General features: G+C 47.3%; 1 protein-coding gene and 1 pseudogene across 14 annotated transcripts in view; both read left to right on the plus strand.

The window, feature by feature from the left end:
* Positions 1–17748, plus strand: part of HDAC4 (histone deacetylase 4) — a 267127-nt gene extending 249379 nt beyond the window's left edge. For all 14 annotated transcript variants that reach the window (XM_055717631.1, XM_055717628.1, XM_055717629.1 and 11 more), the window contains 5 exons: positions 634–752; positions 2457–2590; positions 10023–10107; positions 11898–12039; positions 12542–17748. In XM_055717631.1, the coding sequence (XP_055573606.1) occupies positions 634–752; positions 2457–2590; positions 10023–10107; positions 11898–12039; positions 12542–12581 (520 nt within the window). In that variant the 3' untranslated portion in view covers positions 12582–17748. The remainder of the gene's footprint in view (positions 1–633; positions 753–2456; positions 2591–10022; positions 10108–11897; positions 12040–12541) is intronic.
* Positions 16398–17814, plus strand: LOC102052146 (uncharacterized; annotated as a pseudogene).
* Positions 17815–26955: the final 9141 nt, after the last annotated feature.

Raw genomic sequence — 26955 nt, forward strand, 5'->3', positions numbered from 1 at the left:
CAATTCAGTCCAATTTTCGTGAACAAAATGTTAGAGGATGGGGAACCAGAGTTTGGAGAGGTGTATTTTGGTGGGATATTTGCATATTAAAGCTTTTTGCCCCATGTGACATCCTCAGCCTTTCATTATGGTAAATGAAAAGTGCAGCAAGGAAAAAAAATTAATAGCTTTGCAGATGCTGCAAAGGCTAAAGAAGGCATTTCAAAGGAGTGCCACAAACCAAAGCTGCCATCGGAGAGGTTTCCCAGGTGATTTTGCAGCCTGTGCCAGATGCCCCCTTATTTTCTGCTTATGCCCTCGTGCCCTGTACGTATAGCGAGATATGATCACAAGTGGGAAATGCTGCATGTGACAAGTTATTTCCCTAGTCAAAACGTGCGGCTGTTGATGGAGGAAATAATATACCTCACTGAAAAAACTAACATGAGATAAACTTCAGAACTGTACCGTGTGGCGTTACAAGGCGTTCTGTCTGCCAGGCTCTCACCTTGTTAGAAAATAGGAGATGGGCTTCACTACCATGGAGTAATAGTACCAGGTTTTATAACGGGCTTGCTCAAGATGGTTTAAGTGTTCCTACATTTGTTCAAGAGCCAAAGTAACGTGTCTGCCATTGTTAAATTTTTGTTGCAGAACGGTAGTAATGCCCATTGCCAATGAATTTGCCCCAGATGTTGTGCTGGTGTCATCTGGTTTCGATGCGGTGGAAGGCCATCCCACACCCCTTGGAGGATATAATCTATCAGCAAAATGTAAGTTGTGGATTTACAAGAGCAGCGATCCAAAACTGATGTGAATTGCTGCTGTCCTGGGGACTACAGTGCAGTATTTGCAGGTTTTAACGTTTTGGGGTCTGTCTTCAGATCTTTCATTTCAATGGCAAACTTTTCAGCCTTTTTTGTTGAATATTCATGTGTTCTGTCACTGTACCATATATATTTTCGTCGGGCTGAAGCCTTCATTTCCTTGAAGTGTTGCATATTTCACTTTTGAGTGCAAATAAATTAGATACTGTTTGTAGTCACATCTCTGCAGAAGACAGCTGCTGAATTAGTGTTACACTTATTTTAATGCAAAATTGCAGAAAGAGGCAATGCCAGATGTAAGCAGTATACCTTGCTCTGAACGGTAGCAGAAGTCCATTTCTTCCGTCAGGATACCTTATGAAAAAATCGAGCCGAGTAGTTTTGTTTTCCACCTTTGAAGCAATTATACAGGCCCACAAAAAGCTCCTTTTTGCTTTGGATCCGTGATGTTTTGCATTGCCCAGGAGATGCACTGAAATTCCCTCCCTCCTGCCCTTAGTTATGCTGGGTTTATCTGGCACTGTTTTGTTCAAGTCCATTGAGAAGACAGTTTCTCTTGCAAAGAGATTTTATTATTATTTTTTAAGAGTTTCTTTCAGCCAGGAAACTTACTCTCTACAGTGAACTTCAGAACCTTGTAAGGTAGCTGAACCTATAAACTTTATAATAGAATAAAGTGAAATAGATTTACAAGAGACAAGTTATTTAAGATATCCAGAAACACTTTGTAATGAGAAGATCTTGTTTACCTGCTTGTTGAGTTTCCCATGCTCTGCTGCTCTCACAAAATGGTTATGGGGTCAGCCATGAATCTTTTTATCTGACTGTTAATTTGCCAATTTGCAAAGGCATTCGCGGGGGTCACTGCAAAACAGAAAGCAGGGAGTGTGGACAGAGGGTAGAAATGCCCTAGATTTTCTTTTGTTTGGATTTTTTTTATTATTTATCTTTTTATTTGAGGGGGAAGGTTGCTTTGAGGACACGTTTTTTAAATCCTCTCAGCTTGGTTCTGTTTTGTTTAAAGGGTAGAAATGTATTGTGTGTCATATGATCAAAGTCCCGCGTGCCCCAGGAATTTTTATAGCATATTATATACGGGAAGAAATGTCTGTTAAGAACTAGATGTCAGATATCTCTGGGGCACTGCGATGCTGCTATCGCAACTGAAAGCACCGGCAGCAATTTTACAGATTTCCCCTTCTCTTCCTCCCTTCCCCGTGCCTCCCCCATGACTGCTCTGACTCGGCATCTTCCGAAGCAGGGCAAAAAGCTGCCTCCTTCCATCCCCTTTCCTTCCTTCTAATTAGATATTTGCTGCTGTATTTAATTCAGGGTGCTGAGGGGTGGTAGGGAGGATGGTGGTGCCTCTCACCTGGGATAAACTGCAGCGTAGTGCTCGTGGGGGAGATACGGATCCGTCCCGCGGTGCACATGGCTTAGCCGGTCCAGCGGGGAAGCGTGGCTGGAATTCTGCAGCGAGCGTATTAAAATCCAACCTGGCTTATATTACACATTGAGTCCTTTCAAATCCCTTGTGGTTTTTTAATATGATGTAATTCCTTTCTATAATTCTTTGATCCTTCGCCAGGAGCCTGATTCCAGCCGCAACCTTTGCCCTTCTCCTGCATTTCCTCTTTTCCCTCCTTACAGGCTTCGGGTACCTGACGAAGCAGCTGATGGGCCTGGCTGGGGGTCGCGTCGTCCTGGCCCTTGAAGGAGGCCATGACCTGACTGCCATTTGCGATGCCTCGGAAGCGTGTGTTTCTGCTTTGCTGGGAAACGAGGTACGGAGACAGGCAAAACCAGGGGCCATGACCTCCACCCCCCTGGAATCTGGGCATCTGATCCTCCAAAACAGTCAATCCGCCAAGTTTTTGTCATTGTTTTGGGTCCTTTTGACATACGTTGATGTAAAGAGTGGATGCTTTATTTGTTTAAAAGCTACCTGTGTTTGGCAATCTATATTATAAGGATTGAAATAAGTAAGAATTGGATTTGGGGTTTATTCTTTACCCATATAATTTGTTTTGTGCTCTTCAGAAAATAACTGGTTAGTCTCATTTCTTTCTGAAGGTGTTGTCCAAGCCTTCCCCTCTCTTTGGCAAGCCCCTCTCTAGCACTACAGCCTGTGCCTGCCGTGCTGGGCAGCTTGCTTGACGTTGGTGTCAATTGTATTTTTTCCTCGATGTTACATTCTCTGTCTCCTGCACGTTGCTGTGTTGGAAAAGCCTCAGCTGCATCACAGAAGTTGGCTGGAAAGGCCAGGGTGTGTGACTGCAAGATAAGAGCCAGACAGAGAAGTACACCCAGGAAATCTAGGGTTTGGATTTTAGGGAGGGGTATTTTCCTGCAGAGGAAACTCTAGATACTTTAGCTTTTCTACCTCGCTCCCCCCACCCCGCCATACTTTTAATGTCAGTGGAATTAAGGAGGAAATGATGTTAATTCCCTGTGCCCATCCTCCCTGATGCAGCCTGGCTATCAGCACCCGCTGCAGCCGGCACCAAATGAGCAGCTCACACCTACCTTTCTTCAAATGTGATTGATGATTAGAAGGTCTAGAGTGGTGGCTGTTGACATGTCTTCGGGCTTGGAGAGTTCAGGGTCATGTACTGCAGAAACATGGCAGCAATGAAATATAGAAATCGGTTATCTGCAGCGAAATCTCAGACTCGGGCTCTTTTGCTTCTGCTGTGCCTGTACCTTTGCATATGCTTCTGTTCAAGAAGCGTATTTTCTGTATAATCTCTGGGCTTTTGAGTATGAGTAACTGGTTAGTTTGGGTCAAGCCTCCCTCCTTCTGGTTCATTCGTCACTTTTGGACACCTGTTCTCCACGTAAGTCCAAATGGTTGTCTTGGATGGGCACGGTAGACTGCAAAAGTGCCTCGCATCCATTTTCCACCTGGCTGCTTGCTCAGCCTGCGGCTGCAGGCACAGTCCCCACTTGGTATCTGCTGTGGGCGTTCTGGTAGAGCAGGGGCTCTGGAGCTGTTCAAAGCAATCATTGAGGATTGATAGCCTGAATTAAAACAGCAGCGTAGTGTGATCCCTTAAGCTAAAAATCCCTGTAGCTAAAAATTTCAGCCTTGGGGAAGCAGCCACAGCGATTGGAAGTTGGAGGTGGCTGTGAAACCTCGGACAGCATTAACGGCTTGGGTAGTGTGTTTGAATTGGTTTAGGTTGTCGCTTTAATTAAGAGATTGCCCTCAGTACCTTGTGGGAAACGAGCAAATCTCAAAAGGCCGCGGTAAGAGTAACAGGACAGGACGAGGCTGCAGAGATGACCTCTGAAGGCAGACCTGTCAGATGGTAGAAGGAGGAGGTTCCTTCTGAAGCTTTCACCTGCCTTGGAAAGCACAAACAGGCTCTCTCATCACCGCTCTTTGCGGAAGACACTCTTGGGGCAGGAGCTGAGGGAGGACATATAGTCAACACCTGAGGGTGCAGCACCACAGAGAGGAGCAGCCAAGCAGCGTTTCAGCTCTGGCTCTGGCTCCAGTGGGAGCTGACTTTGGGGGACGATGGTGACCCGCCCTGAGCAGACTTGCTCTGACTTTATGGTTGCAGTTCAGTGACCCATCAGACTTTCTCAGCTCTGGGAAGTTGGAACAGGGAGCTTGGATCTGTGTGGAGGCGCAGATCAGCTATGTTTGACCTCCAGTCGTAGGAGTGCTCTGTCCTGTAGTATCCATACTCCACGTGAAGGGCAACAGTGCCTGGGGAAACCTCACTAACCAGTCCAAGAGATAAAACAGCTGGGATTCATCAAAAGTATCTGCTTCAATCATCCAGCATCCCATCTCCAAGCATCCAGAGAGCATCTGCTCCTTGTGCTTGGCCGGGCAGTTCCGATAAGGCTCTCAGCACGGGTAACTGAGCCAACACGCCAGCCTGTGCTCAGCCCTTGGGACAGCCAAAAACACAGGTAGCCAGCTGCTACCTCAGCCTGGGAAGCAACGGAGTTTTTATTGTAGCACCCACCTCAAACTGACAGCTGATGGCACTGGTGTCACCACAGACAATTCCTCTAGCTCCATCCACCTTGGGGTGCAGCTGGCCCTGGTGGCAGGATGGGCTTTGAAGGGGAGACAGAGGAAATAACGTGTGAAGGATGTCATTCCTCTTGCTTAACGTGCCCCTACGATGCGGGCGGGTGACTGCAATGTGGTGTGAAAATCTGTGTGCAATAAATTAGCACTTGATCCAAGCCACAAACGTGTTTGGAAGTGCGAGGCCTTGGGGAGATCTCAGCACTCACGATAGCTTGGATGTTGTCAACTGCCTGAGTGGTTTCATTTAGCAGAATGAATATTGATCCTTAAAGGTAAAAAAAAACCAAAAAAAACCACCAAACTTTTTTTTTTTTTTTAATCAGTGTATCAGGACAGTTATAAGGCACTTTTAAAATACTTAAAGATGGACCTGTTCTCGCTTTTCCTAGGTGGGCTATAAGGCTGCGCAGATATCATGGTAATGTTCCCTGACTTACCCGCACATCAAAAAGCAGGAAACACTAGTTTTATCAAGGTCTTTTATAAAATCTTTTTAATGCAAGGAAGTTGGAGGGAACTGCTGTTGCTTTGTCCCACAACCCTTTGATGAAGTTTGATATACAGTGTGTTAGACGATTTCGCATGCGTGCACATGGACAGCCAGCTGCGGCCGGCGACGGGCTGTGGGGAGGTTTGCTGGCTGAAGAGCCGTGCTGGAGTTACACGGGGAAATGGTAGGAAATGAGGGGAACGGTGCCAGTCCCCAAAGCGTCTGCGTTCACCGGTGGAGATCAAAACTCCCCCTTCGGAAAGCGCGTTCGGCAAAGGCAAGAGCCGGCTTGTTCCCAACTGTCCAGGAAATTAAAACAGAGCTTTAGCTTTGCAGCAGATTATTTTAATGTGAAATGAGTTAGCACCAGGCAAAGTCGCTTGAAAGTGTACGTATATTGCTTTAGTTACAACTTTAGTTGTGCAAAACTAACACAACTTCAGTTGAAAAATCAAAGATGGGCATAACGCAGGGAAGATCTGCTGGTCGTAATTTAGACCAGTAAGCCCCGTTCCTCTCACATATTACCCAAAGTGTGTTCTAAAAGGACTCAAAGCAGCCTCTGAGAGCAGTGTGCCAGCAGCGCTGGAGGGCCGAGGAGGCAGCAGCCGTGCAGAATTGCTCACTCCATCATGGGCATCACCAGCCTTTACCCTTCAAACCAGCTTCTGCCCCGTGGTAAATGGTGTTTGTGAACTGTCTCTTCCCAGGGAGCAATGCAGCTGTTCAAGCACTGGAGCATCAGTAGTGTTAGCACCATGCCTGGACCAGGGTGTGGAGCTCCTGTATCATGGGAGCTGCTAACGGTGGGGAGAGAGATGGGAGGCACGTGCTGGGGGACGTGGTCCTGGAGCTCAGAAGCACTCGCAGTGCTGCCTGTTGCTGCTACAAATGCTTTGTCGTTTTTCAGGCCCAGGTAGCGGAGATGTGTCCAGTGTCAGACTCTGGACATCCTGCATAAACAAGAAGGTGATAATAAGCAGGTGCTTAAAACCTTTGCCTAAAGCCCAGAGATATTTTCTTCTTTTTCCAGGAGAGCAATGGGTGAGGCCGTTGTCTGTGAGTGTTATTTCGGGAGGAGGAGCATGCAATGGAAACGATTCACACGTGTGGCCGGGCCGCCTGATGTTGCATGCTTTATATCAGTATCAGCCGAGAGGCATTAGAAAGCTCTTACTTAAAAGATTTGTCCAGGAATTGCTTTTGCCTTCACTTAATGTCGTACAGAAGCCAATTTGGACTAGAATTATTTTTAGAGTGGAGTATTTATAAAAAGTGCAATCCATAATTATTAAATCTGGAATGGAGCAATTTCTAGTCCTCACAAAGTACCTATGGAATGGTTGCCATGTGGTCGCAAGAGCAGATCTCTTGGCTGCAGCTTCTCTTGGCTTTGAACAGAAGTTGCAGTTAAACTTTGCCGTTTATTTTTTTTTTATATATATATATTTTTTTTAACTGTAAAACTGTGTCTGCTTCTTTTCTGGGGAATATCCCTGGTTGGACCTTGACTGCTATTTTCAGAGACAATTAACAGCTGTGGACATCTCTTGTTTTGGATACCCAACCTTGGAGGTTTGTGACAAATTCATGTTCTTAGTTGGAGAACCAGGGGCAGCAAGAGGGAAAGAAAGGAAAAAAGATGGGCTTGGAGAGCATCAGATCTGTGGAACGTTTTTTCTTGAGTATGTAGTTGGTTTTGAGGTGTCTTGAGCTCTTGTGAGTCTAATCCAAGCCATTGGCCATGCACGTGAACCAAGTAGAGCTGCTCTACTGAGGCGTCCTGACCTACCAGAGACTCCTGTTGTGCCAGAGGAAACCAGTATCCTCCCCAGAGTCATCTGCTGAAAGCAAATAACCCCATCTCCTTCCGCTGGATGACCTTTTTATAATGTTTCATCATTTTTTATTATAATTGTTGTTTGTTTTTTTTTAATAAATTGGAAGTTCTGTGCTGCAGATCCAGCTCCTTTCCTGGGAGGCATGCTGGTGCCACGGAGGGAGGCCACCCTGACTCCTGCCTGCTGCTGGAGCCATGCCTGTGCAGTGTTACTGTGCTGCTGCTGTTTCCGAAGGAGGGCAGGAGCCCCATGAATGTGTTGTGAGGTCTTTGCTGGCTCTTCCTGAGAATGAAAAAAAATGGGGAAAAAAACCCCACAACAAACTAATTATAGCTGTGGGTTAGTTTTATTTGAGCTCAGGCTTCTCGTCCAGTGGGAATTGAAGCAACTATCATAGCTGCAACAATAAAAGGTTTAACAACTTCGTAAACAGCAAAGGGCACAGTTCTAGCTTTTCAGAGGATGGTCATCTCAGGGTGAGAAGAGTAACCCAGTCGAAGAAGGCGTTCTCCTCTCCTTGAGTTTATTTTTTAAAGGAAAGCAAGTAAAAACTAAACCCTCCAGCAGTGCTGTTAGCAGCTTTCCTCCGGGAAAGAACACGCATGCTTCCCCTGCAGAACAGACTGTGCCTGGGATGCACCCCCCACGGTCTTGATGGAGGAGGATGTTTGAGGCTCGTTGTCTTTACTGATGTTTTCTGCCACCAGATAGAGCCCTGGCTTGCTGCTCCATGGCACCCACAGCAGCGTAAAAAACACCGTGAGAAGGATGTGGTTTTTCAGGGTGTTGATCTAATTTCTCTTCTTCTGTACTGACCAAAGGCTGCTGGGGCTGGGGTGGATACAGGCTGAGCTTTCTAGCAGATGAGAGGAAAATATCTTCTAGAAAGCAGGAGGAAATGCTGTCAAGCGAGGAGACAGCATTCTCTTGCTCTCCTCCTTTTCTCATTCTCACTTCTTTCCCCTGCCCTGGCTGCCAGAGCACTTTCATGCCTGCAGAATGGGAAAAGTGATGTCCTTCGTTGCTGCAGGGAGCTCTGGAGCTGTTGCCAGTCGGTCACCATAGTGCATTTGTCTGTGCCAATGTAAAGGTGAACTGGATCCCCTGGTGGTTTTGTAACCTCCTGACTGCAGACTGCAAGGGCAACTCTTCTCCTGGGTGGCAGGAGAACTTGCACCCCAAAGCAAAGTGATATGTGCACCTAGTTTGGATGTTAGTTTTCTGTATAGTGAGTCTCAAAGTGTGCAGAAGCTTTTTGCTCTAAAGCACTATTAGTTTAGGAGCACTTTTATTTCTTTATTTAAAACAGCTGTGCTGATCAAAGCATGGTCTCAGTGATCTACGCTACCGCTGTGAGCCAGCACCGCTTGGTCAGCAGAGATGTGTGTTCCCTGCCTGATACAGCTGGGATGGCCGAAATCTCTGATGGAGACGTAGCTCCGGTGGCAAAACCACCTCCCCTTGCTGGGATAGCTTATTTCACAGCCGTGGGCTGGAGTGCTCTGTGCTGGCAGCAGTGTGGGTTTGCCAGTGGGGACTGCATCCAAACCAGCCCTTGGCTAGTACAGTCCTGCAAGGCAGCTCCATCAGCATCGTACTGCCCACGCAGGTTTCGTATCCAGGCTTTTACAGGTAGATCCATGCTGCAGAGCTTTGCTCTGGTGTAACTGGAGCAGGACTTGGAGGAGCTTCTTTAAAGTGGCATTTCCTAATTCATCCCTGTGTAGCCAAATGAAGATACGCTTGTTGTCCCATGTTCCTTTTTAGGTAAATTGTTCTTAGTGCTTTGATATTGTATTGTTGTGAACAGTCGGTAGCAAGGGCAGCGCTGCCGTTGGGAGGGTGGTGTGTGGCTCACAGCAAACAGAAGTCATCTACCTGCTGTTTGCATTTAGAGCATCAAAGCAGCCAAGCCCAGAACGATACCTGCCTGTTGTGTGCGTGTGCACTGAACATTTTCGGGACTCCTTCTCTGTCATCTTTAAACTTAAATTCTCAATACCAGCACCATGTTCTTTTTTGTGTAAAGATGTCACGGTTTTGTACAAAGAGCAAAGGGAAGAAGCCAGCATCAAAAAGCCTAAATTTGAATACCTAATTATGAGCCTTTACCAGTAACTTCAAGGCAGTTTTTTTAAGGATTAACTTACAGATCTAATGCTGCTCTGCCCCGGCAAAACTAACCCAGCAGCTGGTAAGAGGCATTGACGGTGACTGCAGTTATAGTCACGCTGAGGTGTGGCTTTAAAGCAGTGTTTTGTGTTTTCTCTGCATGAAAATTAGGCTGTTTACTCCTAGGGTACAGATTTTTTCAGTTAAGAGTTAATAAATATGCTGGATTAGGTATTCAGCAGAATTAAAAAGCTACCCCTTTTATTTCTTTAGAGGAAAACCAGAAGTGTGGCTGTTTTAAGTCCCTTGTATTTGCACTTTTTTGTTGTTTTAAGAGTGAAAACTTTGCAAAAAGGTAGATCTGAGAAATAGTTTATAAAGATCCGTCGTAAAAGCAGCCTTATTTTTCGGGTCTGTGTAATAGTGCCTCTTTGTACGGTCCAATCAGTGGCTGCAGCAAGTTCTTTAGGAGCAGCCCCTGTGCTGCACGGCTGCTAAGCCCAGCGGAGCTGCAGCGTTTTGTGTGCGGAGGAGGCTGCACTGAGTATCACAAGGGCACTTAGGAGGTCTGTGTATTTGGATGTTTAACTAAAGGTGGAAAACAGGAACAAAGGGAATGGAATCGAGGCTTGATACGGCAGAGCCCTTTGCTAAATTGCTCTTAATGCCTGGTCTCTAACTTGAGATAACATTTCTTCGGTGTTCCTCTTTCTTTCCAGCTTGATCCTCTTCCAGAAAAGGTTTTCCAGCAGCGAGCAAACGCTAATGCGGTGCATTCAATGGAGAAAGTGATTGAGATACACAGTGAGTACAGCCCCATTCACGCAGCTGGTTCCCTGTCGGGTTGCCCCGTGGGGCACCCATTTGACTTCTCCATCATCTTGGCAACTCCATGTTCCCTTGTCCTCATTTGTGAATCGTGAACTGGATTTGTGCAGCCACAAGCTGGTCTTACTGTGCGTGCAGTAGAGGATCGAGTGATGCACGGGGAGCAGTTGATTCAGGGAAATACTTTAGCACTTCAGGAGGAATTAGTATTAAAACCTCTAAAATCTCCGTAAAGGACAGGACAGGCCGTCCTGTGCTTAGAGTGTGCTCTTACCTCTTCAAAAGCATTCAAGGATCTCTGAGTAACTTGTCTTGTTGGGTGTTGTGGCACCCATTAATGAAGAATGGATAGGCATGAAAGTTAAACAGCATTGCATAAAGTTGCTAATATTCTAGGTTTATTTAGCTGGGGAGGTTAAAAACATTGTAGTTGAAGCTTTCCTAGGGATATTTTTGGGGAACGGCGCGAAAGAGCCTGAGTAACATGGGGATCCCACTGCTACGTCCTGCCATCTTCCCGTGGTCTAAAACTTGGAGGGGGGCTAATCTCCCTTTTATATGGCAAAAACAGAACTTAATAGACAGCAAAGGATTTTTTTTTTTTTAATTTTTTTTCCCCATGAAAAATGCCTGGTGTCTTTAGAAATTACAATTCCATTTCCAGAAGCTGCTCTGCAGAGTGCTTAGCACCGATGGGGCACCTCAGCAGCACCTTGAGCCAGCCAATGAATGTATCTTTTCCCTTAAAATGAGCTCAGCAAATTAAAAGGGGCTTTGACTAAGATCCTCAGATCTGCTGCATAGCACAGGAGAAGTGAAGATGTTTGAAAACAAGTCCCTCTTCCCCATCGGCTGGCCTCACTGTATGGGTTCTTGCTTTCCGGCTTTGCTGTGGCTTCTTGGGTGACCAGTAAATTTGGTGTGTCCTGCCTGGTGGCCAAGAGAACGTCCTTTATTCTCTCCCTCTGAAGCCTTTCTTGTGCTCTACAGTCAGAAATGTTGGCAGACTGCTGACGTAAAAATTAAATACAACTTCGATTTCTTTAGTCTGAGATGATTTGCCCACAAAAAGAACGTTGGAGTTAGCAACTGAATGCAGGTGTCCAGTTCAAATCTGGGCTACGTCCTTCCCTGTCACGTATTTTTCCTTAGGTGTAAAAGTTTCTGAGGGTTTTAAAGTGAAAAAGAAACATCAAGGGGTTTTTAGAGCACCTAAGCCGCCCCTTTCATAAAGGCAGAGGGATGCTGTGCACCTCTGTGCAGCTTGGATCCTCACCTCCAGCACTCCTTGTGCCTTTGTCCTTTTGCAGATCCAGTTTCCACCTCCTGCCTGCCTTCCCTAGCCGAAGGAGAGTGTCTTTCGTTGCCAGACAGCAATGCAGCCCAGCTTTGACATCCTAGGTGTCCTTAAGGGATGTGTGGGTGCATGTCTGTCGATGCTCTCAATACCTTTTGGATTTAAAATCTGGTTTTTTAAGACAGCAGCATTAGCAGCTCCTCTGTTAGTACAGTAGCATGGTCACAGCTCACAGGGATCGCTCGGGCCTTGCCAGGGCTCCCTTGGCACACATTCGCAGGAACCCGCTTCCACCCGCAGCTTCCTGGCACCTCAGGGTGGTCCTTGAAGCGAGAGTGAGCGTGGATCGAGGTTGCATTTTGCAGAGGCGTGAGGAGTGTTCCCCAGGCAGTTCTCCAGCTGTCTGCGTGGGGCTGGACCTGTGGCGGTGCGGGTGTCCTGACTGCCTCTCTTCTCACCTCTGCCCCAGGCAAGTACTGGCATTCACTCCAGCGTTACGCTTCCACGGTGGGATACTCCCTGGTTGAGGCTCAGAAGTGCGAGAACGAGGAGGCAGAGACTGTAACAGCCATGGCATCTCTGTCAGTGGGCGTGAAGCCAGCTGAGAAGAGGTGAGTCGCTTTGCTTCCCATTTATCGTCGCGTCTCGGAGTCTGCCCAGGCAGGGGGAGACACGGTGGGCAGCCTTCTAGCTTAATCCTATCCTTTTAACCACTGCACGTGCCTTCCCCACATCTCCTGTCCTGCATGGGTTCTCTAAAGACCTCATGGGCTGCAGAACACCAGTGCCACGAGATCTCTGTGTGACCTTAGTACGGTGCACACGGTGCCAGACCCTTCTGCTCCAGCCAGAGCTGAGCATGGGTTTGGACCACAATAGGAAATAGGTTTTGCTGCAAAAAAATGTTCACATCGCGCAAGCAAAACCATATTGTCTTAAAAGCCATTCTCGGTGGCAAGTTTTAATTCCGGGTGAGCACAGCTGCGTGGGTGGGAAGGTGATGGGAATGCAAGGCGTGAGACTTAGCACCACTAATTGTCCAGCTCTGCCGTGCTCAACCCTCATTTCTTTCTTGCCTCCCTTCCCATCCTACCTGGCTGTGAAACCGCTCAGACCTGATGATGAACCCATGGAAGAGGAACCTCCCCTGTAGCATTCACCGTCGAGCTGGAGTTCTCCTGTTTGTTCGTCTTTGTCTTGAAGCTCTGCCAAGAAGCTTTCTCTTGTTACTCCTGCGTCCTGTCACGGTTTTTTCCAGAATACGGAAGGACAACCAGGTGTAAAACAAAGCAACCGAAAACAAAATCTCTCCATATCTATATGCGTCTACAGTATATATTTGCTGAAAAAGAAAAATGCCGGTGAAGAGCAGTAAAGGACTGACATGCTGGGCACTCTTCCTCTGGTCCTCACTGGGAGCGGAAAGGGGAACAACGCCCGTGAAGTCTTCGGCAGAGTTGCCAAAAAAAAAAAAAAAAAAATCGAAGGTTCAACAACACATATGAAAATAAAATGAACAAACCTTAACGTAAAACTGGTGCTTACAATTTGATTACCCACAATTCAGCAATCTCCGCTTGAACCACTCGACCCATCTTGTAGTTTCATTTCTTGGATTTTTTAAATGGCTCTTGCCTGCCTGTGAGTCAACGACATTCTTGTCGAAACCAGAACAATGGGAGATGGTGTATTTTTAATGGGGAGGGACAGGGATAGAGGGACTCATCTTACATCTAAAGGAAAGGGAAAAAGAAGGGGGGAAACGGTAGCCCAGATGGAGTCGGCTTTATTGTCTCCAAAGCCATCTGAAGATGAGTTTGTGCCTTTTTTTTTAATTGATGGATTTGGTGCAGCTGGATTTTCTGAAGTTTGAGGAACAATGCCTTAAGTAAAAAACAAAACAAAACAAAAAAAAAACCACAAACAAACAAAAAAAAAAACACACAAAGAACACAGCAGTTCGTGAATATTTTTCCTCTGGTTGGGAAAGCCGAGAACTGCCATCAGGAAGGAAGACTTTTTGGCTTGTGCTGGCATGATGGTGGGAAGCAGGCATCAGCTGAGCAGAGCGTCTCCAAAAACTGTCTACAAGTTTGGATTTGTTTTGTTTTCTTTCATTGCTGTTTCAAAGGAAAAAAAAAAAAAAAAGAAAAAAAAAATTAAGGTAGTTGCCAGGAAAGTGGCAAATACTGTTGGGTCTTTGAAATTCAACCATTTTTAAAAACAAATTTTCAAATGTTTTCTCTCTTCTACATTATCTAGTAATTGAACTTATCAATTTGGTTGTTGAAGCATGTATTAGACACAAATGCAGGTTTAAGACTGGAATGCTTTTTATTAAAAGCAACTAGCATGAGATATTGCTTAAATTGTTAGGTATAAATATATATATGTGTATAATGTATATTCCAAATGTATTCCAAGCTTAGAAACCGGATTCCTATGAATTATTGATAAAAATATTTATGATGCATTTATAGAAAAATATATGTAATAAATGCATACTATAACAGTAGCCATTGGAAGCTCCCTAGGGACAGATTTGTGAATTGGAACGTAAAAGGTGCTTTTGGAAAAGGATCCAGGTTGAAACTTGAGGACTTTCAGATGACAGGTTGGAAAGTTTTTCAGAAAGCCAACACGTTATAGCCACTGGGCAACTACCCTAAACATTTGTATTTTAATTTAAGGTTTTTAGTTGTGATCCTTTTCTAACAAACAAAAAAAAAAAGTTTTTTATAGCAAAGACTATGAATTTGCTGTTAATTTTTATATTGATATTTCACAAAACCCTAAAGAAGCCTTGTTTGTGTGACTCTGACATTTATTTTCTATTTGGCAGGTTTTGTTTCTGAATGGCAATAGCGTCTAAACAACCTTTTTTCCTCCCACTTTTCTGGCTTGTACATTGTTTTCCTTTTTTTTTTTTTTTTTAATTTTTTTCCTTTTTTCTTAAGTGTTTTTGTACAGTGAGCAGCTTTCTGCAGGCGTAAGGAACTGTGGCAGATTGTCAGAGTTTATTTTTCAGAAAGGGTGCGTTTTATCGAGGAGGAGGGAATGCGATGGGCTCTTTTGTATAATGATACCGCCGACTGTATATTTCCTCAGTTCTGTTATAGTAGCTGTGTAAAGAAAATAAGGAGTTTTCGTACCTTCGACGTAGTAGTATTCCAATGGGCGATGTCTTTGTCCTCCGCGCGGATCGTGGCGAGGCTCACAGGGGGCTTCGGTAGCCCCTTGCCCTTGGGAAGGCTTGTGGGACACTCGTGGGACAGCTGGCATTTTCTCTCCGCCGGACAGACGGACACGCAGACATGCACGCACACCTCCCCCCGTCCTCTTTCTCTCTCTCTCTCTTTCTCTCCTCTTCTTCTTCCCGGCGCTGGTAGGGTTGGAGAACTTTTCCCAAAGGCGTTTGTCCCCCCTGCGAGGAGGTGGCTGCCCTGTGCCAGCCTCGGCTGTCGCCTCCTGCAAGCGGCGGGTCGGAGGAGCAGCAAAGCCCTGCCGCGAGGAGATGGAGCAGCTTAGAGGAGACCGGATTGACACACGTGCCTTCTTACAGCACTGTAGGATAGCACACACCCCTCGTCTGAACAACCAAGGGTAGCTCTTCTTTTTTTTTTTTAATTATTATTATTTTATTCTGTTACGATGACGACTGACGGGGTCGCTTCCAGTAACTTATTTTTTTTCCAGTTCTCGAAGCAGCCGTTTTCATTCCATTCAGGACTCGCTTGCGGGAGGAATTTGAAGCATAATCAAATGTATGAGCAAATGCAAGAGGCTTTTGTTTTATTCCTTGGTTTATAATGCAATTTAAAAACCAGACACTACTGTATTTGAGTTTTGCAAACCCAAGTACGTGCTAAAATTCTGAATAGCTTTGGTCATGTAGGACCATCCTCAGCATGTTCTAAAAATAATCTTCCCGTGTAAAAACACGACGTACCTGGGGATGTTGCGGTTTGTTTTTTTTCAACTGACCACTTTGCTGCTGTGATCTAAAATTAATCTGGCTGCCGAGTCTGGTGACTGACTTTTAAATCTTCCTTTTGCCGTGTACACGCTGTGGGCAGTAACCATGTTTACACGATCGATTCTGTTGTCAGCTCTTCGCTGGAGGATTTGTGTATTTCTCCTCTCGGTCGTGGCAAAGCTTTTTCTTTTCTTTTTGCGTTCCTGAGAGCCACCGGCTGGCCGTGCTGAGCTGGTTTCTTTCTAAAAATCGGAGGAGCTTGTCAGGATGCCACCTTCATTTCTTTCCGTCGTTTCGCTCAGCTTTTTGCCAGGGATGGAAAGATTTTTCCTGAGATGTTAGAGCTCGTCTCCTCCAAACTCCCGGCGATACGGATTTGTCTTGCAGCGGCGCCTGCTCCCCGGGCAGGGTGGGGATGCTCTTCGGGGCCGGTGCAGGCATGGAGAGGGGGGGAAGAGCCCTCGTTTTGAGGCTCACCGGGTTTTTTTCACCTTTTGAGCCGTTAGCTTCTTCATTTCAGATGACTTTGCCATAGGGCGGCTGTGCCAGCGGAGTGGGAGCCCAGGATGCTCCTGCATCCCAGCACGGTGCTGCCCAGGGCATCCTTTGTACCTGCTTGGAAAGAAAAGAGCATCTTTAAATCCTCTTTACAGAGAAGCGAGGCCCAGTTTGCAGTACACAAGTAATCATTGGGGGTTTTTGTTGGTTTTTGGTTTTGTGTTTTGGGGTTTGTTTTGGTTTTTTTTTTTTTTACTTTCAATACAAAACATTCCTTTTTTTATTAGTCACAGTCATGTATTCATTCCATTCTTCCTTTTGTAAACTTTTTTGGGCCCATGTCTTTTACGGGCATTGATATATATAAATATATATATAAATATATATGAATATATTTTTTTAAGTTTCCTACACCTTGAGGTTGCATGGTCTGTAAGGTTGGCATGTCTTTATATTGTATACAGATTTTGCACGCCAAACTTGGCAGCTTTGAAAATGAAAAAAAAAAAAATAATTGTGGTTTTGGGTTTTTTTGGGTTGGTTTTTTTTTGGTTTTTTTTTTTTTTCCTCTCGTGGCATTTGCGGAGACTAAAGGTTGGGATGTTCTTGTCACACACACACACATGCACCCACGCACGCACCCACACAGCTACACACGAAGGAGAGTGGGAACATTTTTTGCGTCTTACTGAACTTAATAAGAAATTGTGCTTTTTATTGTTAAAGAGTAAATAAAAAGGACTACTTAAACATTTCTCATTTTAAGAAGAAAAAAAAAAAAGACGTTTATCTAGCACTTGTGACTTACCAATAATAGAGTTTATTGTATTTATGTGGAAACAGTGTTTTTAGGGAAACTACGCAGAACACACAAAGTAAACTGCCTGTGTCATTTTTATTTTTTTTTCCTTTTAATTTGGGTTGGTATTTTGGTTTGATTTCTCAGCTGGGTGGGGAGGTTGGATGCAACCTTTTGTCAATACACGTAGTCATTAATTCAAAGGAGATGAATGATGAGGACTTTAAAGAGTTAACTCTTCAGCACAGCTGTGTTAACTTTTTTAAAATTACTTTTACATGATGTATTATTGCTAGGTTTCACTTTAAACAGTCGTGTACTGTGCAACACTGTGGTTTAAAACGAGACTTTACATCAAAAGGAAAATGTGTTTCTTCATTGTCATGAAGTTGAGCTCGTTCTCAGCTCATCTTCACTTTGTCTTTGATATTGATGAAAAAGTATCCTATTGAAAGAAAATAAATTAACACTTTTCTGTGCTCCATAGTGGAGGCGCTATTTTCCAATTTATGAGGATGACAAACTTATATATATAATATATATATAAAAGTGGGGGGAGGGGTTGAAACATTATTCACCCAAGAGCTTATTACAGATATGTAGTATCAAAAAGTTGTAACTATATTATATTCTACTTTATACCTATACATGCTCAGTATGACGTCACCATTGGTAGCAGCTACCGGTTTACGCTGTAATTTAGACACAATTTCACTCTTATTGTATGGACCCTACTTTAAGTGATGGTAGCATTCTTTGTGCTAAATTTTCTGATGGTCCTTTCTTTTTCTTGGTGGAGTTGGAATATTTTTCTCATTCTTGTTTTTGTTTGGGTTTTTTTGTTTTCTTTTCTTTTCTCTTCTATCTTTTTTTCTTTTTCTTTTCTTTTTTTTTCTTTTTTTTTTTTTTTACTGGCCAATGGTGTCTTTTCTCTGACAGTACCAACTTCAATTTCAACTTTATTAGGAGTCCAGTATTTTGTACCACATTATGACAACTTGTTATTCTTGTGGTGTAAATAAAAAGAAAAAGTTAATTATAGTATCACCTTGGTTTCTGTTGCTGATCTTCTTTTCATCTGGGTGCCTGTGGTGTGATGTGATATTTCATTAAACAAAACGGTTTCTTGATGTCATGGAAGGGGTGTCTGGGTGCTGAAGCAGCTTTTTGGTCAAAGGATACCCATGTGTATGTCAGGATGCTCACGGTAGAAAAATTGCTAGAGCTTCTGCCCGGTTTCCTAGCTGTTCCGAGACACGTGCTGACGAGTGCCTGCATGGGGAGGGGCGTAGAATAATAAAAAAATATCCCACTGAAATACAATTTCCAGCAAGAAATCTGTGAGAGCAGCTGAACTTCCCCCCAAAACCACCAGTGAGTGAAAAGCAGGAAAACCAGGAGGGGAAACCTGAGCGTTTGTGTCCAGCTCTGTCAGTGCTTTGCTCGCTGGAGCTAGAGTGCTTCGAAGCCAGCTGGGTACGAGCCCTCCCGCCCGCTGGCTCTGTAGGGAGCGAGGCGTGAGCCACAGAGGTCCTTGTTCCCATTTCGCGTGGTGCCCGTATCCGCAGGGCTGTGGCCCGTCCCCCTTCAACCGATGTCCCTCGCCTCCAGGGTGAGTCCCATTCCCATGCCCGATGGTCTGGTTCTGCTCTGCCCGGTGGTGAGGCTGGGTGGGAGGCTCTCCCCCAAACCCACGCGCCACGTCTGCCCCATGGGGACAGATCCTCCATGCTTGCCTGTGCTGTGCGTGGCTCAGGACTGGTTCTCGGTGTTGCCCTCAAGTTGGGAGGGTGAAGTAGATCCATGTTTTCTCTTTCATGGTCTCATTTAGATGTGGTTTCCCTCTATTTAGCCTCTGTATCATCCTGCTCATCCCAGGAGCCCACCAAACCATCAAAAATCAACCTTCTCTGTTGACGTCAACTGGAGGAGTCCTCTGATTCCCAAGCAACCAGCTACACTTCAGGCCTGATACCCTTTCACTGTTTCCCTCCTGGAGGGAGAAGACAAGTCCTTGGGGCTCGTGTTTAAGCCAAGGCTCATGCACCTCTGCGGAGCGGACTTACCCATCGTGTGGGAACTGCTGCAGAGCAGCCCTGGTGTGCAAGGGAATGAGCCTGACGCCATCTGCCCTGGCGAGCAGCCTTCAGCTTCGTGTCCCAGCCTGTGAGTAGTGTATGAAGCAGGGAAGAGTAGTCAAAGATAGTCTAGGGACCCACTCATGGCTTCAGTGCCTGACGCCACCGGCAAAACCTAAGCAGTTGGCCAAGGAGGAAATTGCCTTTCCTTCCACAGGCCTGGATGCGCGCTTCTTGCTCGTGCGGGAATGAGCCTGCCAGTGCTCGGGGTGATCTCCACAGCCGCTGCGCTAGCCTGTCTGCTCGGCAGAGCAGTGCCACGAGCTGGGGAGTCTGGTAGTAGAAATAGCAGGTTGATGTTCACGGTGTCTGCAGGGCGTCTCGTGCAAGGTGTAGGGGAGAGCACACAGGAGGAAGTTGTTTTCTTGTGAGCCCCACGATCCCTCGGCAAAGCACTGCTGCTGCCCCGCGTGCTCGCTGCAGCCCTCTGCATGCGCGGGGAGCATCGTGCTCCAAGACGTGGAGGCTGAGACCTGGGGCAGGACAGCCAGGGCAAAGGTGCAAAGCCACAACGGTCCGTGGCACGTGCCTCTGCTCTGCAGGAAAGAGACAAAGTTACTCACGGCCAAAGCCCACCTAAGCCATTGCACTTAGAGATGGCGAGAGGACCAGAGCAGTGATCCTGGGCATCACCCCACAGGACAGCCAGCATCGCCTGTTGCTCCAGCTGTAGACTGGGAAGGCCTGAGCGGGCAGAGCCCCTGTGTGCGGGCAGGGTGACGGCCCTGGGATGGGGCTTATTTAGGACCATGAGTGACGCGGGGGTGGCGGCTGGCTGTAACATCTGCCAGCACAGCTGGGAGGGCGACTGCGAGAGGAACCATGGGGGTCTTCTGGGCAGAAGGTTGGGAAGGGTCTTCCAGAGAGCCTTCCAGGAGCTGGGGGGCCTCATCTGCTGGTGTGAAACCTACTGCCGGGTGATCCAGACTGATTCTTACAGCCTTGAGGCAGAGAGCTTGTCCTGGGGGGAGCGGGGATTGTTTCAAATATGATTTCAGTCCCCATACAGTGCATTTGTCAGAGGCTGCTAATCCTTTAAGAAGCCCCAGGTCTCACTCTGCGAAGCCAAATGTGCACTTTGGGCTCTGATAAATATTTGTTGCTGAGTGGTGGTTTTGAGGCCCTACAAATTAGCGTGATGGAGGGAGGCTGTTTAAAAGCGTTGGGCTGGGTGTTTTGGAGGGCAGCCTGTGACAGGGCTTGCTTTGGCGTCCCCAGGACCCGCGGTATCTGATTATCTGCATCTGCAACAATACTTTTTCCTTCTCCAAATCCACTGGTTAAAACCTGCTGGTCCAGCCCCAGGCATGCAGCTTGCTGGGGAGCAGGACCTGGTCCGTGAGTGTTGACGTGTCAGGCCTGCAAATGCATCTGCAATCCAGAGCTGCCTTAATCTCGCTTGAAATGCTCTGGGCTTGCTGTGAGCACATGGACGTAAACCTGATGTGATGCAGTGGGGAGGGTTAAACTCAACGGCATGGCACCCGCGCCGGGGTCTCGGCATGAAATATATTATTTCAATAACTGCTGCTTTAGCCGTGGAAATTTTTATAGCCAGAAATCTGTTGATCCTAAAGAAAATAATGTTTCTCTGCAACGAAGGTGCCCCAACCCCTTTGAGGTGGTTCCCTCCCAGCTCCTGCGATGGGTGTCTATGGCTGGGTGCAAGGGATGGATGCCCGGCTGGGCACCAGGGTGGGTGCTGTTCCACACTCTTCCCGAGGCTCTTCAAGGGTTAGATTTTTTTTTTTTTCACCCATTTTATAAGTTTTTTTTTAGAGGAGAAAGAGGCTTTTTCTCACTCTGGGCAGCAAGTCAAGGTTTTGTGCTTTAAATTAATGTCTCTGTAGCAATGGAAGTGCTGCAGGGGGAAGAACGGGGTCTAATATTAAATATACAGCCTGAGTGCACAGGGGGCAAGAGTTCAGCCTGTGCCAGCAAAACCTCCTGCTTTTACAACGGGCTTTGGACCTGTGCTGAGTGGAAGCTTTCTTCTAGGGCTGGTGCATGGTTGATCTCTTACGGGCTGCTCTGATAATCACTGAGGGGGCTGGGAACTCATTTCTTCCCCCTGCCTGCATCTATCAGGCAAAACCGCTGGTGTAATCTGCAAAGCTGCCCTGTATCATCATGTGCTGTTCTCCAGGGCAGGCAGGAGCGGTTTTACTGCTGGTGGGAGCGCAGGTGCTGTAAGCACGAGGCTGCCGCTGCCCACCCCGTGCTCCCCAGCTCCGGGCAGAGGTCCTGGTGGGTGAGCTGCAGTGCCCAGGGCTCCCCCAGGGGCTGTGCCACAGGGCTGCCTCCAAAAGCTGGTTTCTCTCTCATGACCCTTTTCCAAAGAAACACGGCTGCTCTTTTGCAGGTAGAGCTCAGCTTAGGGCTTTCCACTGCAAAAGCAAATGTTGCTGAGCAAGGAAGAATTATTTGTGGAACTCGGTAAGTGCAAATTGAATTGCACTTACCTTTTAGTAGTAACAGCTTTAAGGAAAAGATAGATTTGGCAATAATGATGCTGGGGAAAAAAAAATGTGTACTGAAAGCCTAGTGCTTGGGGATGTTGGTGCCCTCGCAGTGAGGAGCTGGACCAGGTGCTCTGGGATGTTGTAAGAGGACTGGGAGCTGAGCTCGAGTTCCCAGCGGGGAGAGGCTGTGAGGTGTTTCACACTGTTCCCTCCGGAGCAAAACGTCGTGATACCAGATGAAAAGTTGCAATAACATGGTCATGTCCAGGAATTTAAGAGCTTTCTGCCTGAGTATGGGAGGAAAGGCTAAAGCCTGGCCAAAGCAGCAGAAATCTGCTCCCATGGGTACAACTGCCATGATTTCCTCAACATTAAGGCAAAGCAACAATCTCACGTCATATGTTGGTCTAATCGCAGTAGCTGTAAGCGGGAGGGCACGAACTGCCATTTTGAAGAGCCTTGTCCCCAGGTAGCTGGTATTTTAGCAAGAGGATATGCCTCAGACCACCCAGGTAAATAGTGGGAGGAAGAGTGGTAGATTTAAAAGGAACACAAGCAAAGCCAAGCAGGACCAGCCAGCACGGGTGGCTGGCGCTCAAAGCTGATGCTCTTTCATCCCGCCTGCAGACAGCAGTGACCCACGCGAGACCTGCCAAAAGCCAATCCAGCTGCAAAGAAACACCATGTATGAAAGGAGTGGAACTCAAGAGATCCTACAAGCTGAATCAAGGAGCTGTAGGAACACAAAACAAAGCATTGAAGGAGAATACCCAGAGACCCTGCAGTCACCCTACCAAGACAGAACCTTTGAAATGCCAGTAAGTGTTTACTCCCAGGTGGAGGAAATGCAGACGGTGTGCCAAAAGTCAGTTCAGAGACACTGGAAAACCCTGGTGCCGGCCAAACGAGTTGTGGTGTGGGCACAGAGCAATGGGATGGAGCTTTGTTTTTCAGCTGTGGATGAATTAGCAATTGCCCTCACAGTCTGCCACAGGGTATGGCTGTAACAACACGTGTGTTTGCATGAAGATGCCCGTTGCCAGGAGAAGAGAGAGGTTCAAAGCAGAAAGAAATGCCTTGCAGACCACGTCTGCAAACAAGACTCAGTCAGGTCATCCAGTGACAGGCTCAGTAACACCGGGAATTTTCCAAGGGAACCCGAAAGGTTGATGACATCTGCCGCTAAGACTGTACAAAGGAATATACCGATGGCTGCAGGTCTGCATGAAGATGTGAACAACCTAATAGAAGTCCTAGACATGCCTGGTAAGGGCAGCTTAGGCTCTCCAACCTGCACTACAGCCAGTCCCCTCCTCAGGGATCTACAGATGTTACAACGTGTTGTGGTGGGTTGACCCTTGGCTGGTAGCTAAGCCCCTACCCAGCCACTCACGCACTCACCCACCCACAGCAGGATGGGAGAGAAATGTAAAGGTAAAAGCAAGAAAAGACAGTCTGAGAAGGGCCAGGAGGGTCGAGCTGCGAAGGCTTGGCTAAAGAAAGTTGCAAAGCAGAAGAAAGGAAGGAAAAGCCAAGGAAAGTGGTGGTGAGCCATCCATGAATGCAAGGCTGCTCCTGTGGGAGCTGCGCAGGGAACAGCCATGGGGAGCAAATCTCTGGAGGTGCCTGAAAACCGGGGCTCCCCAGCAGGGCTGTGCAATGCTGTTTGCAGGATAGCAGAGAATGTATTTTAGTAATTGTGGGAGTGATAAAAAACCCAACGCTATAGGTAGTGAGGAAGTCACAGCCTGCCTTTTTTACAACAGCATAACTTAGCAAAAATAGTTTCTGCTGAGGATTGAGAATATATTCATATTTCACGGCTGTGCAAATAGTATCTCAGGCTGCGCTAATGAAAGGCTTCAGCAGGGACGGAGAAAATCTAGAACTAATTACAGGCTCTGAGAAAAAGGGATTGTCTCTGTTTACTAAGGGGCTTATCGGGTAGGACCGTGGGATTTGTGCATAATTAGAAGGATGTGGAAATCTGGGAAGCCACCTGGGAGGTGATTGCACAGGGCTTGGATTTATCTTTTGAACTCTCTTATGCTACCCAAACCTGAAAATGCCCAGAAAACCAGGGCCTAGAGCAGAAGCAACCGGTGCTTAGCCAGGAGACTGCCAAACCCTCCACGGCTGCAGACACAGGAACAGCCTCTCCTCTAGGACCAGCCTGAGGGCAGCACAGCAGCAGCGGTCCGGGATGGGGGCTGCCATGTCGTGGGCAGGCGTCATCCCCGTGGGTCCCCTAACGCTGGGCAGCAGCACCCTGCCACCACGTGCTTTGCTTTCTGAGCTCAGAAAGGGACTGTGAACCTCCCTGGGGGAGCCATGGGGTTTTTTCAGGACAGTTGGAATGGCAGGGTTCTGCTCTCCATCATGGCCACCTGCACGGGGAGCTGGTCCCCGAGCATCCTGCACATCCCCAGCCCAATGCGACGGGGCAGCAGCTGCAGCCACCCACAGGTCCTGCTCCAGGGGGAGTGGGCAGCACCGTGCATGCTTCCAGCTAAAAACAGATTTTTATCTCTCAAAGGAAAACAGATGAGGCTGGAGATGAAGTGGGGCCAGGAAACTGAGCAGGGGAAGGAGCAGAGCTGCCCGCAGTGTCAGCAGTGAGGCCCTGGTCTTGGTGGAGAGCAGCGGCTGAGAGCTGCCCTCCTGGCTAAAGCGTTGCTCCTGCATCTTCCAGCCTGGGGACAAGCCTCTGTGCGAGAAGCACCCCTGCTGTTCTGGCCAGGTGGGGACTGAAACAACAAGCCACGTGTCTTCTGTGTGGCCACTAGGTAAAAGCCAGCCTCCTGCCTCTCTCCCCACATTTCAAGCACATCAAATGCTTCAGCAGCCGTAACAAGGTGTAAAGGGCAGGATCCTGAGAAAAGGTGGTGGTACATGTTGCTCCTCTACACGAGCTCCCTACCTGGCCAAGCTACTGCTCCTCTGAAGCGAGTGTATGGGGGTTTAAACAAACACCTTCCCCAAAATCTCACCCCTGCTCTAAGGAAACACACCACCCCAATCCCAAAAAAAACATTTCACTGCTGCACTGCGTGCACGGCAGCAGAGGGAAAAACAAACATTTCTTCCTGTACAGGTCTGATCGCATAGAGCGTCAGTGTGCACCAGCCACAGGCAGGTGTCCTTTATCTGCTTGATTATGGTCCTTTTGAGTCATCCTTATCTATTTTATCTATCCTGTCGTTAATTCATTCCCTTGTCCCAAGGAGGAAAGGTTTGAATCTGCAAATTCAATGCAATTTTTTTAAAAAAAAAAAAAAGTTTTTTTACTCTATTTGGGAGGATGCGGGTGCAGACAGCGTCATGCATTTGTACTTGTGCTCTGTCAAGGCACAATTATCAAATGGTCAACAGTTTCAGATGGCCTTCAGGAACGAGAGACCTGTTTCCCATTAGATTAGGAAGGGAATGGGCAGCAATTCCTGTGCTTTAAAGGTGATTAAATGCCCAGAGTTCCTGAGAAAGCTTTCAGAATTTCACTCTTCAATTATGTGTTTCAGTTTGAAGGAGAAAAAGGAAAAAAATGATCCTTCCTTCCCTGCTGCATAGAGCAATTTCTGAAATCCTCCCCAATCCCCGTGAATAATACAGCCAGCACAAGCTTAGCAACCGCCTTTTAGCTGGCTGGGTTCATTCAGTGGTGAGCGACAGGAATTTCTGGAGCCTATTTATCCAGGAGGTGGGTCTCAGCGTTGATGAGGGTCCCTGCCTGGCCTCCAAGCCGAGCCCAGCCTTGGTAGGGCTGCGCTGGGTCTGCTCTCAAATTGTTTTCTGCTGCGCTCCGGGAGAAGGAAGATTGCAACCAAAGGGGATAAAATATGTCTTTGGGAAAGGTGGAGAGAACTTTTTGTGTGAAAGGGAGGAAAGCTGAGGCAGAGACAGTGGAAAAGCACTGCTGGGAGCCCCAGGCATGTCCCAAGTCCATCAATAACCCTGCCAAGCCTGGGGAGCGCCGGGCGAGCGCTGGTGCAGCCAAGAGGAGAGGGTCTGCAACCCCCACCCCCCAGCTTGGGTGCCATGGGATGTCTGCAGGCTGGGGCAGCCAGGTCTCCAACCCAACCCCACCTCCAAGGGATGCAGCCGGGGGGGGAGGAGGGGGAGGAGGAGGAGGAAGCGCGCCGAATAGCTGCAGACCCAAACCACAGAGTGGCTTCCCATAGCCCTGGCTGGAACCTGATCAGGGCTGCTTGGTTTCCTCTGGGCTGATTGATGATGGCTTCTAATACGTTGATATACTTTTCCCATTTTAGGGGACGGTTGATGCTTAGCATGTGGTTGGTGAAATGGCTCTGTGTTCAGCAGTATAACAAATTGTCTTGGCCAGGTTTATCTGTTGGGCTACATTAGGGACCTCTGTTGCGCCAGATTCTGGGGGTGCTGAAAATGAGACTTGAATTGAGTTATTCCTTGTGGGTTGCAGGCTAATTCTTCTTTCATCTAAAGCCTTTTCATATTTGACCTCTCTCCCCCTTATCTGCGACGGGTAATTTGATTTGCACTGTTATTTCAAAACAATTCCTTTTGGTTCCCTTTGTGAGTCGAGAAAGGCAGGACTTAGGACTTAAGTATCACAGGCTGCTTCCAAGCTCTGTTTTGAAGAGGCTTGAAGGGGGAGGGAAGGAAGAGCAATCCAACCAGAGCAGTAAAGTATCTGCAGATTTCATTAGGGCTCCTCCGAAGCGCATCTCGGATTTGCTCTATGCGAGAGCTGGCACGGAGGTGCGATGGATCACGGCACGGGCTGTCAGAGCCCTTGTTCCTAAGGATCCTGGCTCAACGTGCTGGTGCTGCTGGTCTGTTTAGCAATTTATTCCTGGTGCAGTGCCATACGGCTCCTCTAGTTAAACCATGCTGGCATTTGTTTCTGGAGGGAGGAAAATAATACACAAACATGCAACTTCGCAGCTCCCAACCTCCCCTTAGCTGAAAAACACGGCGCCTTGATTTTTGTCTCCGGGTCCAGCGTAGCTGGTTTCCCGAGTTCATGGGCAGGGCAGCTGGCTGGTAGCTTGCACAGCCCTCGCCGAAGGGGAGCCGGTGCTGCCAGCCAGGCACTGGAAGCAGCGCTGGCATGTGCTCTGCAGTCTGGGAGGAGGCTGGGCAAAGCCCACGGCAAAATCCTGAGGGCCACCCCATCAGCGTGGAGATGCGGGAAGAGCATCTCTGAGAGCAACAGGCAGGCACACTGCCTGAAATCTCAAATTTAGAGTAATTGAAAAAAAAAAAAAGAAAAGGTTGGGTGGGTGGGTGGTGGTGGTAAGCTGAGAGTCACCTGCAGCTTGCAGGAGAGGTGAAGATCAGTATTTTTCCTGCAGTGCTAAGCTTCATCCTCCACAGCAAAGATGAACTGCATGGGCAGCCTGCAGAAGCTGGGGAGAAAGCTGTGTTGAAGGTGGTAGGACACCTTCAGAGATGTCCAGGTGCGAGAGTTTTTACTCTTGCTACTTCTCCCTTGTCCTGCTGTCCTTTCTTCTTTTCCCTTGCCCTGCCTGAAAGAGGATTTGCCTGTCTCATCCTCAGCTTTGGCACCTTGGGCAACTGGAGTTTCACAGCAGAGCAGGTCAAATGCCAAACAGAGGAAATCAAAAGTCACTGCAAAAAAGCTGTGAAAAAGGCATTGACTGGTGGTGCTCAAT

Source organism: Falco cherrug, chromosome 8, assembly GCF_023634085.1.
Source record: "Falco cherrug isolate bFalChe1 chromosome 8, bFalChe1.pri, whole genome shotgun sequence".
NCBI lineage: Eukaryota > Metazoa > Chordata > Aves > Falconiformes > Falconidae > Falco > Falco cherrug.